The 18869-nt window shown below is 38.7% G+C and overlaps 2 protein-coding genes across 9 annotated transcripts in view; one reads left to right on the forward strand and one right to left on the reverse strand.

Moving 5' to 3' along the window:
- Positions 1 to 347: 347 nt before the first annotated feature.
- Positions 348 to 17373, forward strand: LOC143146633 (protein PTHB1-like). Of its 2 annotated transcripts, XR_012992038.1 has the most exons (14): positions 348 to 363; positions 552 to 946; positions 2011 to 2099; positions 3580 to 3844; positions 5096 to 5364; positions 6497 to 6627; positions 8833 to 9010; positions 9521 to 9769; positions 10523 to 10762; positions 12841 to 13133; positions 14223 to 14393; positions 14902 to 15039; positions 15766 to 16135; positions 16209 to 17373. XR_012992038.1 is itself a non-coding variant. In XM_076311093.1 (13 exons), exons 2-13 carry the CDS (start codon positions 672 to 674, stop codon positions 16003 to 16005), a joined length of 2538 nt encoding a protein of 845 aa, XP_076167208.1. In that variant the 5' UTR covers positions 348 to 363; positions 552 to 671; the 3' UTR covers positions 16006 to 17373. The 2 variants fall into 2 exon arrangements, 1 of the variants encoding a protein (XP_076167208.1); XM_076311093.1 differs by having other exon boundaries at positions 15766 to 17373.
- The window catches only part of LOC143146643 (uncharacterized), a 46155-nt gene continuing 44547 nt past the window's right edge, over positions 17262 to 18869 (reverse strand). For all 7 annotated transcript variants that reach the window (XM_076311118.1, XM_076311114.1, XM_076311116.1 and 4 more), the window contains one exon: positions 17262 to 18068. In XM_076311118.1, the coding sequence (XP_076167233.1) occupies positions 17639 to 18068 (430 nt within the window). In that variant the 3' untranslated portion in view covers positions 17262 to 17638. The remainder of the gene's footprint in view (positions 18069 to 18869) is intronic.

An 18869-nucleotide genomic window follows, 5' to 3' on the forward strand; every position in this document is an offset into this window, starting at 1 on the left:
ACATACATGTGTACATGCAAATATAATTATAAAGCGCTGAATAATTTATATGAAATGCTAAGGATAAGCTACGAGCAAGGATGTTGATATAACCGTTTAAACGGAACCTCAATTGTATGTAACTCGAAACAAAATGTATGACAAAAATTTTGGAAAATAGATTTAAAGAAATTAATTAATTTTACCTGCTTATCGAGGCACGTTAAAATTGTGGCGGGCATAATGTTGGGCATGCTCGTCGCCGTATACATTGTAACTAAGCTGCGCATGCGCGTAACACCCTATTTGACACACTAGTAACGTGATAAACCGAATGGTCCAGCCATCTGTCTCTGAACGACACCAACTACGAAACCCGCAGCGGTAAGTTCGATTTAAACTATGAGTTATCGACGCATTACAACGTTTAATCAGCACTGATTCAAAATTCACGAAACGAAGGACTTGAATGGAAACAAAACGCCTGGCGATTATCTATTTGGGTGTCATGATTAGCACGGAGAAAATAAACATTAACACGAGGGGTAAACCGAATTAATAACTGCTTTTAGGAACCTGATGTTTTCAAATTGTGATACCATAGCAACCGAGGGTACACGGGACACCAGCAAGGTAGGGTGCACAGGGAAGTCGGTGTCTCCGGTAGTGTCTCGTATACGCCGTATTCGGTAATGTCGTTGTTCAAGACGAAAGAATGGTGGCGAACTATGTGCGGAGCGAACGAAGTTTTCGATGGACACAGCCTGCTTGTAGCGCCATTGTTCGGCGAGGAAAAGAAGGACATACTCGTGGTGGGCAGCCACGACGGTTACTTGAGAATGTACAGCCCCTCTTCGCAATGGATGGAGGATACGAAATGTCCGACCAATTACAAGTCCACCGACTCAATGATCGAAATTCAGATCGGCGACTGCATTGTTGACATCAAAGCGGGTAGATTTATATCGTGAGTATGTAATTTGTAGCAGGCCATTTTTCAGATTACTTAAAATAATAATTTTGAAGATAATACTTTTATAAATATTTACTTTAAACGATAAATCTGTTTACGTCATTGAAATTATAAAATGTTGATTTAACGAAAAAAAATAAATAATGCGACAAATATACTTTGTATCCTTTTGCGGTTTGACAATAATTTATAAAAGTTATAAAAGTTAACACAGGGTGTTTCACAGGTTTCTATACAAACCTCGCTAGCGCATTTTATGGATAAAGATAAGACGAGTATGCTTCATAGATTTAGTTGAATGAAAGTTTATTCGAATAACGTAGATAAGCGAATAATAATATTTATGCGTTATGTAAACGATAACGCAATCTCTTGCGTACGCGCGTATACGTGTTTGTGGTGTATATGATGTTTATGTGATGTGTTATAACACATTAGTATGTGGTGTGCGATGTTTATTATGCAACGTGTGATGTGTGGTGTATGTTATGCAGTATGTGGTACCACAATTGTTAGTTCCTGTTATTTAGAATGTGGTATTTCACAATACATATCACGTAACACAGAGACCACACAAGTGCCCTACGTATGCCACATGTATCACCGAAATAATATATAAATATCACACACATTTCAAATAAATATTACACACGCTATGTACTATTTATAATTGTTTAATACTGTCCAGAGTTAGTTGAATAAAAAAAATTTGCAAAATAATTTTTTCATCGATATTCGAGATTAAAAATACTAAAATAGTTTCATTATTTGAGATACTTATTACTTCAGATGATAAATTAACTTTGCAACTCATGGTATCTATTATTTCAAATAAATCAATTATTTTGTTCATTTCCAAACAACATTATGTATTCATTTACTTATTTACAAGAATTGGACTCTTTTTTATTTGCATTAAAAGATATCTATAAAAAAAAAAGGAATCTAATAAAAGAAATAAATAGGAAAAATAAGAGAAAAGAATATTTATCTTTTTATTGAATAATAAAACGTACTCAACTTCGATTCGAAGTGCTAAGAGATACTGTTCGTTGCAGAGGCTCGCAGGATCTTCGACTGGCGATACTGACGTCTACGAAGCTGCTCGTTTACAACGCGAGTGTGACAGACGGATCCGCAGAATACGGTTTGTTATTCGTGTACTTTGGTTTAAGGACGCGAACCAACCTGTCTGTTTCGCATGACTTCGCAATCGGTACGAAACGGCGACGACGAGACGCGTTAGACGAGATTGCGACGATCGTGCATTCTCTGTTCGACCTTTGACGAGCTCGAGGCGGCTTTCACGAGAAACGTTGTCGCGAGAGAGCGCCTCGAGGGACGACACGTTAACGTTGGACACTCGATGCGTCACGTTACGAAGAGGTTATTCGATTGTGAAGCTTCGATCGAAGCGGTCCTTTCTCTTTTCCTCCGAATTATTACAATTAAAGCGTAAACAGTAAGGAATACGTTATATTTCCTCGGTAATAGTACACGTACGACAGTTTAACGACACACACTCGCTGTTCACGTTAGGTAAAAGCGTAGATACAACGGTTCGCGTAATATTCGCGTCGTTCGTATGGAATGTCGCTACGCTGCGTTCGACCGAAGGACTACGGTAAACAAAACCACGTGACTGCGAGAGAATGTCATTGGTCTGCCGTATTTCTGGTCAGGAGTGGCCAACGCAAACAGATTCGATAAACGATTAAAACATCGACGATACGGTTTCCATTAGGAAATTGTAAACGTTAGAATCTTTGAAAAAAAGTTTACCATTATGCGTAAATAGTAAGTCGGATAAATTCAATTATATTTGTATCTACAATGATTCGTGTAATAATTCGTGTCGTTTGGGTAAAATGTCACTACGCTGCGTTTAATCAGAGGACTACGGTAAACAAAACCACGTGACTGCGAGAGAATGTTATTGGTTTGCCGCATTTCTGGCCAAGAGTAGCAACACGAAAAGGTTCAAGAAACGGTTAATCAGTGGAAATTGTAACGAATCTTTGAAAGAGAGACTACCGTTATACGTAAATAGTAAACTTGGATAAATTATATTTGTATCTAGAAGTATGGCGTTTTGCTGTTTGAATTCTACTTGAGTTACGTGGTTTTGTTTACCGTAATTCTCGAGTTGAACGCATTAGAGGGGAGAAAGTTGCTCTTAGGTATTTTTTAACGACGAGATAAGATCTTTAACGAAAGCGTTGATGTCTTAAAAGCAGTTGGTATGTATATTTCCTAGTGACTTCCCATATTTGCTATCTGTAACGAGTGTTCTACGTTTAGTGTACACTTTCACCAAAATCCCTAGTAAATGCACACATTTGTCGCAGAAAAATTTATACAATTTTTAGACTCCATCGTTGTTGTGGGTTTATAAACGCCATAATCGAACCAATATAAATTACATTTTATAGCTTATTTTTTACAAGCGACTTTTTCTTTGATAAAAATGATAAATTAATTATGATAGAGTTATTCTTTATCGTTCAAGAATAAAAAATCGTAGATAAAAATAAGTCGATAAATTTTATTTATATAAATTTTGGAGACTCCTATGATTGTCAACGAATTCTACTTTTTCTTGATATCGATTTTCTCGTTTTCGACAGGAGATCGTTGCGATTTGAAAATCGCGTACGAACATGCATTGCCACGATTCCCGATATCCCTTACGACGGGACCCTTTGGCGGTGTCCGTGGCAGGGAGTTTCTCTGCGTGCAATGCGTGGATGGGACACTTCTCTTCTACGAGCAAGAGGTGTTCGCGTTCAGCCAGGTTCTCCGAAATCGGTTGCTACCCGAACCGATCGTCTACGTTTCGCGGAACGATCTGTTCGTCACAGCGAGCACTCGTTGGTTCATCGAGTGTTACAGGCACGTTACCTATTCTGTCGTTCTGTTTGAGCATTGGTTGCGCGCGCAGCGACCTCTTGGAGTTTTTCACAGTTCAGTTCGTCGGTGATACGGACAAGCGATGAATCCAAATCGTTCAGTATACTCTATAGTAGACTGAATGATAAAACTTATGAATTTTGCAACTCTTCCATACATACGTTATAACCTTACAAAATTTGTAAATTTACTAAGAGAGAGAGAGAGAGAGAAAATAGTACTGTAGAATTGTTGTGAAAATTTGTAGCTCATAAATTTTATAAGTTTATAAAAAATAAATGGAAAAGTTGTAAAAGCGTAGGAACGGTTAACTGTTTTATTTTAATTACTTAATCACAATTACAATTACAATTATGTAATAACAATTATGTCATTGTAATCGTCCTGCAATTATATTTGGTAGTCAAGAGCGATTAACTATTACAAAACGTAATCTGTAATTGCAATTAATGTAATTGATCGAGGGGTCGAGATAATTGTTGCGATCCCGCGTTCCCATTGCGTTGCATAGATGGGGGAATGACTTTGGTTGCCGAGTGCGAGATCGACTTAAGATGTACAGTAACGCTCACTTAAATTTCAATAGAATTGTCACACCTAAATGTTAATGTTTTAAATGTCAATGACTCTTTCCTACCATTCCCCCACTACTCAATGCCTTGAGCTGAGCGTAATCTGTACCTGTGCACAAAGAATATAGGAAAAGTAAGAGAAACAGAAATATGATTATGCCAAATCATTCAATTACAAAAATTTTAATTTCTACATTTTTTATTTTATCTATATAATAACAATGTCAATACATTGGCGAGGTTCTCCCGATGAAAATGAGTCCAAACACGGAATAAATCGGAGAAATTTGACTACTACTCAACAGCAATAAATTTAAATATTCCAAATGGCTAAAATAATAAAGTTCGTCCGATTCGCATCGTGTTTGGACTCATTTTGCTCGGGAGAAACTCGCCGATTCATTGATACTATTATTGCAAAAATAAAATAAAAAGATGAAAAATTTTAATTTTTGTAATTGACCGATTTTTTGAAATACTCAAAGTCGACCATCTCTACGAAATAGACGCTATTTCTTTCGCGCTTACCGTCACTATATTTCTTTTCTTTTCTCATCGAAGGCTGAAATAAAATCGCTACCTGTTCTGCGATAATTTCAAGGTCAACCCTCCGATTTATTAAAATTTAAGTGAGCATTATTGTATCACGTGCGTTGCGCAGGTATCAAAGTATGGCGGAGTCAGCGAGGCGTAAGGAGCGATCTGACAACATGGAGGACCACCCCACCACCGAGACCCTCGAACCAGACTGGAGTTACAATATCGGAGAAGCCATTCTCGACATCCAGGCTGTCACCTTGAGTAGCTTTGAGGTCGGGATCGTAGTGTTGGGCGAGAAGCATTTATACTGTCTAAAGGACAACTGCGCATCGGTCAAATACTCCAAGAGACTCGAATACAAGCCTCTTTGCTTTCGAGCTTACGTAATCGGTAATTCGCATGTATTGTACGACAAGTTTAATAAGAACCCCTGAGGGAGTGGTTCAAGCGAAGAGGTGGGGATAATACTGCCACTTTGGCTTATATTACATTAGGCTATATCTATATTAGCTATCGAATGACATCCGTTACTGTTTAACAAAAGTAAAATTATGGATGACACTGACAAGGGATTTGGACGACGAAACTGAACTTATAATATAAAAAAGGACGAGTACAAACAAACCCTGGAACATTAGCTGTAGATACTCAACAATATTTATGACAAGTAGGGAAAAATAGTAAACTTTAAAATATTGTTAGAAACGGTCTAAAGACTATCAACTTCGAAATCTGATTTTTTCGTAATGAAATATGAAATCACGGTACTCCGCTTCTGTAGAATTTGAACCCGTCACAAGATGAAATATCGCGACAACTGAAGTCGATAAGATGAGTTCTAGACTAATATTTAACGTTATTTTTGATAAAAAAGCCCTCGTTTAAAAATCCCGACTTTCTCTTGTGACTTCGTACGACTCCACGTGACTTTAGATGACTCCGCGTGACTCCTGGTGACTCTGGCTGACTGTAGGTGACTCCGCGTAACTCCTGGTGACTCTAGGTGACTTCGCGTGATTCCCGATGACTTTAGGTGACTCCGCGTGACTCCTGGTAACTCTAGGTGACTCTAGGTGACTCTAGGTGACTCCTGGTGACTTCAGGTGACTCCGCGTGACTCCTGGTAACTCTAGGTGACTCCGCGTGACTCCTGGTGACTTTAGGTGACTCTTGGTGACTCCGTCCAACCCCAAAATATTTGATTTCTTTGAAGTTTAGTTCTAACTTTGAACATATAACCATATTTTTTTTATAGAAACAGCTCATTATCAGCGATTAATATTTCAAGGTCGGTTCATACTCGACATCCTCTACATTTTACATTCAGTTTCGTCGAAAACGTGACTTCTCCTCGCGACAACTCGAAGGATCTTATTTAAATAGTCGGGTACCGTCAATCGAGAGGAAACGTTCTTCCAAGTCCCGTCCGTTGGGACGATCGATGGCTAATGACGCGACGACGCGTTTAAGTAGTTTTAATAGGACGGAGAACGGGCGCGCTAATTGACCGCGGTACTTTCAGAGCCGGACGGGAGGCTGATGGTGCTCGTAATTGCCGACACGAGCACTCTCATGATTTACGAGGGCACCACGCTCAAGTGGTCGGCGCAGTTGCCTTTTGTTCCGGTCATCGTCGCGAGGGCTCAGCTTCAGGTAAGTCGTTCGCGAGATCGTATCGTTTCCGTCTCTCGCCGGTTTCGCGAGACCTCCTGCTTCCTTCTTTCGCTGGCTGGCTCGACTCGTCGGCGAACCGATACAGACAGAAACCATCCAAGAGCACCGGTTCGCAAATTCGAGTTCCTTGCACAAATTATTTTTAATTTCATTTGGAAAAAATATACAACAACGTTATAACACTTATGTTATATGAAATGTTGTAACGTTCTTTTTGCGTGCAATCATTCTTCCCTGGAAAAATATTTATTTCGTCTACTTTTGACGTTAACAGATTACGTTAATATGCTAAATTATAATACCTCACCAATAATACATCTTTCATATTTTTATCTCTAACAATTTTACAGAATTTACAGCGAAGATATTATTAATAAGTGGTTACGATTTATTTTTTTTTTATTACGAGTAGGTATTGCACGTTCTTCAATTTTCAAGACATACCAATTTCTTCAATTTTTGAGATATTCAGTTTCGAAGACATTTCACTTTCTTCAATTTTCAAGATATTCCAATTTCATCAATTTTCAAGATGATCCACTATCTTCAATTTTCAAAATATTCCAATTCCTTCAATTCTCAAGATGATCCAATCTGTTCAATTTCGAAGCTATTGGAACGAAACTATACTTTTTTAAACGTGGAATATACCGAGCCGATGTGCGCAGAAAGGGCCGGCGATAACCTCGTGCCCTACTCGCAGATAACGCCTCGATTGTCGTTCATAGTCAGCCATACGGTCCGTGCGCGCAAACGTCTCGTGGCACCTAGAACGGTAGCCAGCAAAGGATAGAATACGAGGGCGCATGCGGGGAAGGACAAACGTCGTCGGTAATTATCGTCCCGACGTTATCTTTCCGTTATCGTTGCGCACACAGCGTCCAGCAAGGTTGCCGTTGTTGTCCTTCCGGGAGATAGACTAACTGCCGGTTTATTAATTGGCTCGATACTGAGAAACGTTGCCTGGTTCGTCGACAACATCGACGAATAACGTCGGGCGTTGGTCCCGTCGTGAAAATCGTTAAATTATAGCAATACCTCGATATAGCGACGAATTCCTCCCTCGATATAACAACTCGAAAACTCTCCACCGCTGTAGCAGATATTACGATCTTGTCCAGTTGAAAGTGTTCAGTAAAAGACAAAATAACTTTTCATTTGTCATTTGTTCGATAAACTTTACAATCTCACTTGTTCGACCTCGATTAGAATACTGCTCGTTGATCCGGTTACCTCGCTACCATAATTTCTGCGTTGAACCCGAGAGTGTGCAACTGTTGGCGTATGGCAAACTTAATTCCTCGTGTTGCTCTCTGACAGTGACTATACTCGTACTTTATCTCGGCTCAGTCGATTAGTCCATCGCTTGCGATAAACGCCCATAGGCGTTCGAGTATTACGTGTACTCAATGCGAGAGAAGGTCTTCCGCACACAGCGTACGTTTTGCGTTGAAATTATTCCTAGTTTGAGAGTTAAGCCTCTCGAGCATCGCCATTGTATATTATTAGGACAAATGTTTGCTTATGAGGTAATAGATGAAATATCATTCAATAATAATATAAAATATCTCCATATATGTAAATTTTAAAATTAATAAAATAAGTCGATGTTGTACAGTTGGGAGCTGGAAAGATTACTCTTAAATTAAGGGGAATATACAGAGTACCATATAGTCAATTTTTTCCATAGGTAAATCTCTCAATTACGCTCAGTACATAGTTTTTTACCATACCGATCAACAATTTAGTACAAATTTATTATATATACTGATCTTCGTATATTTTCGTACGTTTTCGCCAATTCAGTACTGTTTGCCCTCGACAAGAATGCACACGGGTGCTTAAATCCCCTCTAGTTTACATACTAGTTCCCCCACCATTGCATGCACTGTCGCTATTGACCGATGCGTGCGATGGTGGGGGAACCAGAAGATCCACAGCGACCAATAGCAGCAATGCGCGCGATGGTGGGGGAACTGGTAGACTGTAAACCGAGTGGGGATGTAAACACTCGTTTACCTTCTTGTCACGGACGAACAGTACATTTGAGCCGATAGTTTGAAAGGTTAGAATTTCTGAGAAATATAATAAGCTTATTATTATAAGCTTATTTAAATTATTTTAAATTTAAATTATTACAAGCTTATTTAAATTAAAGTTTGCCTCTTTGGTGAACGGTTTCAGCATTTGCAGGGCGCGATCGTCGCTTTGTCCGAGGATGGCCGCCTAGAGGCTTGTTACCTGGGTTCAGAACCGGGCTTGTTCATCGCGCCGCCACTTCATCCGAGAGGATACGACTACATTGCCGCGGAAGAACAGCTCGCAAAGCTGCGTGCTCAATTAAAGAAGAACAAAGCCTCTGGTGAGACTATTCAACCGCTAAATACAGTAATACCTCGATATATCGACGAATTCCTCCCTCGGTATGACAACCCCAGAAATCCCCACCTCTGTAGCAGATATTACGATCTTTAAAAATTCCTTTATTTTATTATATTTAAACATTTCCTTGTTTTATCAATTTTTACAAATTTCTTTACCTTGTTAATTTTTTTAAATTTCTTTACTTTATTAAATTATCAAATTTTCTTTACTTTATTAATTTTTACAAATTTCTCTACCTTGTTAACTTTTGAAAATTCCTTTATTTTATTAAATTTAAAAATTTGGTTTATTTGATTAATTTTTTAAATTTCTTCATTTTATTAATATGAACAAATTTTGTATTTTGTTAATTTTAAGAATTTCTTTGTCTTATTAATACAAACAAATTTTATATTTCATTAATTTTAAGAATTTTCTTTACTTTATTAATTTCAAGAAATTTCTTTGTTCGATCAATTTTTCTTTCTAATGTAAATTTTACGAGCAGATAATCGAACCAGCGACGCCACGGTGGACGCTGAGTTGATAGTCTCGGTGAACGTTTCGCCGGACTTGGAGAGTGGCGTACTACCTGAGAACGACAACGTCTCGGACGACGACACCGAGGGTCGGCCATTCACGTGCAAAGTCGCGATAGAGCTGTCCTCGTACGCAATGCTCCACGACGTCCAGATATGCGTCGACGTTCACAAACCCCTAGTTGCTACTCAGGAATTTTTCGTCATTCCGAATCTGTGTAAGTGATGGAAAACTAAATTTAATCCCACAGTGGAACAGAATTCGTTGGCAGCGAATCGAAAAGAATCGCAATGAGTCCTGGAAAGTGAATGGGTCACGCGTAGAGCGAGCGAGATAGAGTAACAGGTAACGAGACTCGCATTACATCCGTCCGGTGGATGAGCTACAAACCTCATGGCAAAGTCACACGTGTATCTACGTGTCAACACGAAATAAGAATTTTTACATTTTTTAACGTAACTTTTTCGTAAATATTATCAATAGATTGGCAAGGTTTTTCCAATGAAAATGAGCCCAAACACGATCTTCTTTGGACTATTTTCAAATATAAAAAAATGGAATAGAAAAAATGAAAGTTTTTCAAAATTGTGCATAATCAAAATCACTACCGAGGAGGTCAAGTTTAGACTTATTGGTATCCGAAAAACCTCAGTCCACTACTAATCATATCCGTTTGGAGGATGTGATGAAAATTATATAAATTTTAATTTTTGTTAAAAGATGAAATTTTTTTCAGTTTTTTATTAATAAAGAAAATAAAAATTTTTACTTCACCGAAGTCTGTAAAGAGCAAAATAAGAAAATACTGTTTTTATATATTATTGCTTCCAGAGTATTTCTCTAGGTATAGTTATCATTGTAGACGGTTGATTATTTTTGGCGCGCTGCGGATGAGTTCTGGCGCACTGTGCACCGATTCGAATCGTGCGCGTGCGCGTGGCAGTTGGTTTACTAGGGTGGATAACTTCAGGCGAGCGACACTCGTCGCAAACGACGATTTACGTGGACGGGGACCTACCGCCGATATCCTCGGAGTTCGAAATTATTGTGACTTACCGAACCGATGATGGCGCTCTGCGGTCGATTCGAAGAACTGGGCACATTCTGCTGAAGATGATGCTCAGAAGCTGCCCCCCCGAGAATGCGACAACCTTCACGACCGTCGTCAAACGTAACGATCCACTCATCGGTTTCACCCAATTATTTCCAGGTAAATTCTAAATACAGTAATCTCCTATTAAAACTTAGGATACGATTATAATGTTCAAAATGCTCAGAATCGGACTCTCTACTAGCACCGAAAGTAGCTTCTTATGTTCTTGCAATTAATTTTTTAAAATATATTTTTCACAAAGTATGCTCGTTTAAATTTAAGTAAATCAAGAGTCGACGTTGAAATTATTGCAGAGCAGGTAGAAATTCTATTTCAAGAATTATTTCGAATTCGAGAGAATTCCAATAATTCCATTTTTTCCATTCCAAGATGGAAAAAATTCTCCTCTCCCAAAATAGGTTCAATACATATTTGAACAGAAATCTGATTTTTCCCGCACTCCGAACGAGGCACATATACGGTTAATAAATTTGCAAATATCGAATCGTCGATAAAATTACAAGACTTTTGAATATGAATAAAATTTTCTTTTACCATGAACTTCCACCTTTTATAATATACCATCGATTCAACCTCTGTTAAGATATCTAACCACGTGCACTTATATTCCACAGTAATCTATTACATTTCTAATTATCTTTAATATAAAATACAAATGATTGAGAAACTTAATAAATAGGGAGCTCCTACACGGAGGTTCATTGTAGCCGGCCCTGGATACAACCCACAGATGCTCTATGTTTCTCGATAAATTTGTCGCAAATTCCGGGTAATCGACTGAACCGCCGACCACGGTTCCCTCTATCCTTTTTTCTTCGGTTGGAGTGATGCGGGGGAAGAGACGAGCGTGCACGACCCCCTACCGTTCTCCTCTGTTCCTTCCGACGGGCCACGCGGTTGAAAATTACGGTCGGGGATACGTTACGATCGGAATCGGGAGGTTTCGGACGGCCGAGGCCACCTAATGCGATAATCGTTGGTCGACGGAACTCGTCGATGCAGCGATCACCCGGCGTCGTCGCGTTGTTTCTTTTTCGGCCGCTCGTGGCGCAGCTTGGCGCAGCTTGGCGCACCTGGCCGATTCCTAACCGTGTAATTTATCGACGCGGCGAGAACGCTCGCCGAGCGTTTCGTTAACTTAATCGCGATCGAGGATCGACCGCCAAAAGGAAAAAAGCTCGGACAAATAAAGAATCCGCCATTTCTCGATACGCGTAAAAAAGTACATAATTTAACCCTGTAAACATCAGTGTCTTATTTAGAGGACGGAGAATCATTTTTTTACCGGTATTAAAATTTATCGATACGAATGAAAAGGGTATCGTTGTATAAATCAACCGTGACTGCTCTTTGGATATACAAGAGCAAAAAAATTTCGTTCGTGGATACCTTGACCGTATATCTTACTTGGGGCTCTCTTTGGATATTTATATATCGATATAGCGGAATCTGGTTATTGTAATCACGGATAATGTTATCAATCGGCTATTGTTGGATAATCGACCCCAGACAGTTCCAAAGATTTTGCAAAATAAATTTTTGCCTCTAACGTATCAACGGGGAAACAAGAGCTAACTTTCAATTACAGTCGACAATAATTTGATTTTTCCTAGCCGCATTGTTTCTAGATTTTTTAAAATAAAATTCTACGTGCCTTAACGTTAACAAAAAAGAATTCCTTTCCTACGAACGAAGTACTTTTGAATTGAACGCGCAAAAAAGAAAAAAGTATAAAATAAAAAATAATTATTCGCTACTCGACCGCTTCCCTACCCAGTCCCCTTAACGGTTTCTAAAAATCAGAGTTTCGTTGTTCCACTTTTTAAATATTTAAAAGCGATTACGAAAATATGTTAAAGAAATTTCCACGTTAAATCGGATACTCTTTGTTTTATTTTGATCACCGTGTATGGTTTTGTCGCTCGGCGACTATTTTGCCCGAGTTAATTCGGGCGCGGCAGTTAAGTGGTTAATGGGTTAAGATTAGCACGGCCAGTCGCACTGGCATTTGTAATTCGCTCGAAACATGGGAAAAGGGGGCTGAAAATACGTTCGCGACAAATTGTTTCTGCGTCGACGATAAACAGTGGATTTAAGAGAAAACGTAGGCTCGCTTATCCGCGCACGTAACAGGTGCTCCGAGAGCGTGAACAATGCGCGCGTGTTCCTTTTAGAATTCACCGGGGATCAGCTACAGAGACAAAGGCAGAACTGGAACGCGCTGGGATTGAGGCACGCGAGGAGCGGCCACGCAGTCACGATCGTTTCCGGCAACGCGACCAATCGATACCGGGTGCAGTCCAACGACGGACTGTCGACGACCTTGGTGGTCCAACAGCTGATCAACAGAGTGGGGGGGAGGACATCGGGGGGTCTCTCGGTGGCCATCGGCCAGAATCACATACAGTTGGTGCACTCGCGAATAGAGGCTCATTTTCTCGCTCGTCGAGAAATCGACAGGATAACGGTGACGGAATTAACTCTCTCCCTACCTCTCACCGCTCGCGTCCAACCGTCCAGCTTTTATTTATAGAAACAATTTAGAGGGAAGAAAGTAATCGATACGGTCGCGACAAGCACGCTTCACGGATAAATTACTACCACAGACTTCTAATGCCCGGATCGTATCGATATACTACGCGTATATACGTAACTCATCGTTCCACGGTGTTTCGCCTATGTACACGGGCGTTCGCGATGAAACTCGTAACTTCTAAAGTATTTCATTTTCTATTCAAGTCCTTCGATACTTTTTCAAAGAGAATGCAAATGCGAGAACTGATTTTTTCAGTTTACGAACACTAGACGCGTTCCGTGGAAACTGAACCGGATAAAAAAGAAATTTATTACGGATTTTTTTCTTACTTTTTTTTTTATAACGAATCACACCGCACTCTTACAAGTCATTCGGTCGGACCGTGATTCGTATAGAAATTTGTAAACATTCCGATCGTTATTTTTTGCGGTTTTAGTATCTTCTAATAGTCAAGTATCGAATGCGTTAAATATTGATTTATGATAAGACGTTGAAGATTGGTTGAAGCAGATGTGAAACTTGTATTAATTTTAATTGAGAACGGAAGCTTAATTTCATATATTCATAAAAATTAGATTTTTCACACCTTTTCTTTCGTTCTTCGTAACTTGTCATCGTAACTTGACGTTTAAAATATCCTTATACTTATCAACTTGTCACTTGTTTCTTCTTGTCAGTTTCTTGTTGAAAATATCATTTCTTTCCTCCCTCGTGTTGGATTATTATCGATGATAATTTATTTTTATTTTTTATTTCTAATTTCTTATTCCTTTAACTCAAAATTTCGTGTTTCACTGCTTACTTTCTTTTTCGTAATAGCTATTTTATTTTATTCTCGTTACATTGTTACCAAATTAAGTTAACATCGGCACAAAGTTGTATTTTGCACTTACACTGTTACGTGTACTTATTTCTACTTCTATGTAACAATTTTCTTCTATTTTTAACTCGAAATGTCGTTTCGTGTACAAACGTGGCACAATAAAGATGTATTCCGAAGTTTTTCGTTTTTGTCGTCAGAACGAGATCGGACTGCTGACGGTTCAATTAAGAAACGTCGAGAGGAAGATGTTGCGAGCTGTGAGGGAGAGAAACAGCAAATCGTTGCCAGACACCGGTTTACCATTTCTTTTCGACACGACGTATCGCGCGATCTTAGCGCTCCTCGAGGATCTCGTCAAAGCGAAAACAGTAAGGCCAACATACCACAATAGTGTCTCGCGTAGTGTTCAAAAATCACGGTATCCATTTAACAAAAAAAAAAAAACCCTGGATATATGATACGATTTATAGTAAGCTAACCTCAAAATAACGCCAAATGCACTAAATGTGATTAAATTTTCTACTCGTTCCACATTCAGTTTGCAAAATTTTCTTCTCGAAATTTATTGGAAAATAAATTTTTTCAAAGTTATTTAATCGATGAAAAATATATTCTCAATAATCCACAGTGCAAAAATTGATCGACAAAGTTGTCGAAGAGTAGCGATATTTGTTCAACATATAAAAAATTTTGCATCAATGATGATGCAAAACTTAGTCAATGTTTGCAGATGAGTATTGTTTTCAACTTTCGTATTAATGATTCACTCGTTACGAGAGTTATAGAATTTTACAGCAGTTAACGAAAAATTCGAATCCCCTGGTGTCTTTTTAATTAGGTGTAACTTCTAGCGCTATATAGCGTCACTGATTGCAGGAACGACAGCAAACCGGGCACGAACTTTGGTGCAGCGTGAGGTTGTTGCTTCTACTGCTACGACTTAACGCACAGGAAGGGAAATACGCCATTCTGGAGGCAGCAATTGGCTTCCGTCCGCAAGCGTGCGATCAATTGGTGAGTACTTTACACTTTGTTCAGATATTTAAATGAAATTCAAACAGGCTACTATTCTAATTCTATTTGAATGCACTTCGAGTAGTCAAGTATTCGAATGTAATTCGAATATCCAAGTATTCGAATGGTATTTGAATAGTTAAGTATTTTAACGATATTTGAATAGTCAAGTATTGAATGATGATATTTGCACAGAATTCTAATGGTATTTGAACACTGATTGTGAGGTAGGTATTCTAATGGTATACGAATGGAATTCGAGTAGTCAAATATTCTAATGGCATTCGAATAGAATTCGAATAGTGAAGTATTTGAATTCAATTCGAATAATCAAGTATTCGAATGCAATTTGAATAATCAAGTATTCCAACGGTATTTGAATAGTCAAGTACTGAATGATAATATTTGAACAGAATTATAATGGTACTTAAACACTGATGAAGGTATCCTAATGCTATTCGAATCGGATTCGAGTAGTTAAATATTCTAATGGTATTCAAATTTTATTCGAATGAAATTCCAATAGTGAAGTATTCGAATAGTATTCAAACACTCGTGTAGGTATTCTAATGATATTTGAACGGAATTCGTCTAGTCAAACATTCTAATAGTATTCAAATTATATTCGAGTGGAATTCTAATAATCAAGTATTCGAAAATATTTGTCGAACAGTTTCGACTTTGGACTATTCCCACCCTAACGTTGCATTCTGCATTCCGCGTTAGGATTGGGAAGAAATCGCCGACGTGGCGCTGACGACTTTTCTGAAATCCGTTTCGAAGAAGTCAGGAACCACTGACGCGAAGCCCCTGATGTGGAACACGATCACACCGATCGTGTCTAGCAAGGATCTGGCGAAACTGAAGAAACGCTTGGTCCACGCGATCGAACGACTCGACGAATCACGAGGAACGGACATCGCGGAGATCGAGCCGAGCGACGGCAACGATCTCGCCTCCGCTTAGGTTAGGCCACGGCTGGGAGAGGTCCTTCTGTCATTGGAAGGCCGCGTGACACTTTACCGATTTCTCGCCAAGCCACACACATTGTGTACAGTCAATTTTACCGAACGTACACTGAAATATTTACCTACATGTAAATTAATGTTTCTTTAGAAACTCATAAACGAGAGAAGGATCTTTTAAACTATGTACACTATGTTCCACAGTTTATCCACGAACCGTGCAACGAAAAAAGACGATATAACAACTGCAGAACATTAGGGTTGCGTTTTACGTTCCTGTTCCTATCACGAGTGTCGGTGTCTGCCCTAATCGGTTGGCTACAACAATTAAGAATAACACGATTTTAACGTCCTTTGACAAGATGATAGAATATATGTTCCTTTTGCAATCTGTGCAATATTAAACATAGACACCCGATAAATGTAAAGATATAAATAATTAATGTTACATTCGAGGTGATATACAGTATACTTTGAGCTGCAGCTTTTCTGGATGTCCTCGTTTAATATCGAAGAGTACGTTGATTTTTATTTCTAACGCAGATTTCTAACAAAAGTTTTACATTTATCCATTTACATATAACCGAAGGTTGGTTGAATTTCGATTACTCGTATCTCCAAAATTATCGAGTGTCTACACCTAATTTTTTACCCATTAATTTTAAACCCTACTAGTATGTGTATAGTGTGGTAATAAAAAATAAGATGAAATCGACGTTTTAAGCGATCAGAAAGGATTGTAACATTTAAGTCGTTTAAGGAAGAATAAATATAAAAATAAAATACCGAGAGGAGAAATAATAAAAGAAAAGTATAACTGGAAAGAAGGTGACAAGAACGAATAAGGAAAGAATAAGCGTTCGAAGGAACTAAAGACGGAAAAATTGGATCAGGAACGCATAACGTAACGTGCACGGGACACGTCTAAAGCTATCTGCACCATAGAGGATGAACCAAGGAGCTATTCGTTGCATTTGGAGTGTTCCGAATGTTTTCCTGAGAACTTAATATAGCACACGTGTGCTATCTCCTCGTCCAGGAGAGTATAACACTCTACAAAAGAACGTTGAAATCCGAGGAGGACAAGTAAAAAAGAAAGTTGCAAATAATCCTCCAGCCGGTAACCTGAAACTCGGAAGGATTCATCGAGTAAAAGCAAACAAACACTAATTTTCGAAACAGAACAGAAGCACACGAAACACACACATACTATAGAAAACAAAGATATCGTACAGCAGAGGAAACCTTCTTGCGTTTATTAGCAACAAAGACGGTGAATGTTAAGGCGTAATATTTGACACAAATATATAGTATCTTAATAGACGATTTTTATTGTTAATATTTTTAATAAAAATGATGATTTTGATACGATAAAAAAAATTGTATATTTTTACGAGTTTTTAAAAATACTATCTCCATTTTTGTATCGATAGTCTCTTATAACACTGTTTCGCGTTATACGAAATTTATCGAGAACGTAACCACCGTGTTATAAGAGGGTTAACTGTAATAATCCGTTGTCACGAGAAACGTCAAACGCGCCGAAGGTGCGCGCGCGCACGCGCGCACGCACCTGCGCGGATCGATCGTCGATCGGCATAGTTACTTTTACTTAAGTGTACGTGTCTTCGAGGTTAGGATAATTTTATTCCGCGATCCACGATCGACGATCGGCGGCACGCCGAGCGGATAAACCTGATGAAACGCGGCGGCGGCTCGAATCGTCGCGGTGATTCATTCTGGCGCCGTGATTCTGCTTTTCCGAGGTTAATTAATAGGAGGAACGCGGACCGAGAGATCTGTCTTTGACTCGGGGCCAACAACAGTGCGCGCTTTGTTTGAATATTTTCTTGTAATCGCGCACAAGTTTTGTTCCAGATAATGCGCGTGAAATACTGAGCGCGACAAAAAGTGTCCAAGCTTTTCGAGATGGCGCCACCCGAGTGGCGCGAATCGAGGCCAGGGGAACAATTGGGAGGACAGAGTACTCGATAAGCAACGGGTACAGTATCTTCGGTGTTGGACAATATTTTCATTCTCTGCAGTAGATAGGAAAGGTCCTGACTGTAGAGAAAATAAAATATATTGTAATCGCGAAAAATTATGGTAGAATGTTTTCTCGTCGAAAATCACGTTTTAAGACACCCTGAGAAGACTTTTCGATCTATAAAGAAGAGTGGAATTCGAATGGAATTCGAGTAGCCAAATATTCAAATGTGGTTGAATGGAATTCGTGTAGTCAAATATTCGAATGCAATTTGAATAGTCAAATATTTGAATGCAATTTGAATAGTCAAGTATTCGAATGCAATTTGAATAGTCAAATATTCGAATGCAATTTGAATAGTTAAATATTCTAACAGTATTTGAGTAGTCAAGTATTCGAATGCAATTTGAATATTCAAGTATTCGAATGCAATTTGAATACTCAAGTATTCGAATGCAATTTGAATACTCAAGTATTCGAATGATATTTGAATAGTTAAGTATTCTAACAGTACTTGAGTAGTCAAGTATTTAAACGATATTTGAATAGTTAAGTATTTTGGTACGGTAGTCTCTGGTAATTCGGTACGAATCGAGTAACAGCCTTCAGAGTGGTGCGAATCTACCGGCAGGGATTTGTACGAACATATTTTAAGAATAAAGTAAATTTCGTGAACTGAACAATCACGTTTCTTACGTTTCCCACGCGATTACGTTATTTGCGTCCTTGATCGTAATAATAGCTTCATTGCTATTTTTGATATTCAAAGTTCGCACGCCTCGTAGATTCGGAAATACAAAAGTTTCGCGAAAGTCAGCGAATGTCATTTTGAAATGTTTCCTTGTAGGTGAAATATTTGCGTTGCGTTTAAAAGCAAC

Source organism: Ptiloglossa arizonensis, chromosome 5 (assembly GCF_051014685.1).
Source record: "Ptiloglossa arizonensis isolate GNS036 chromosome 5, iyPtiAriz1_principal, whole genome shotgun sequence".
NCBI classification, from domain to species: domain Eukaryota; kingdom Metazoa; phylum Arthropoda; class Insecta; order Hymenoptera; family Colletidae; genus Ptiloglossa; species Ptiloglossa arizonensis.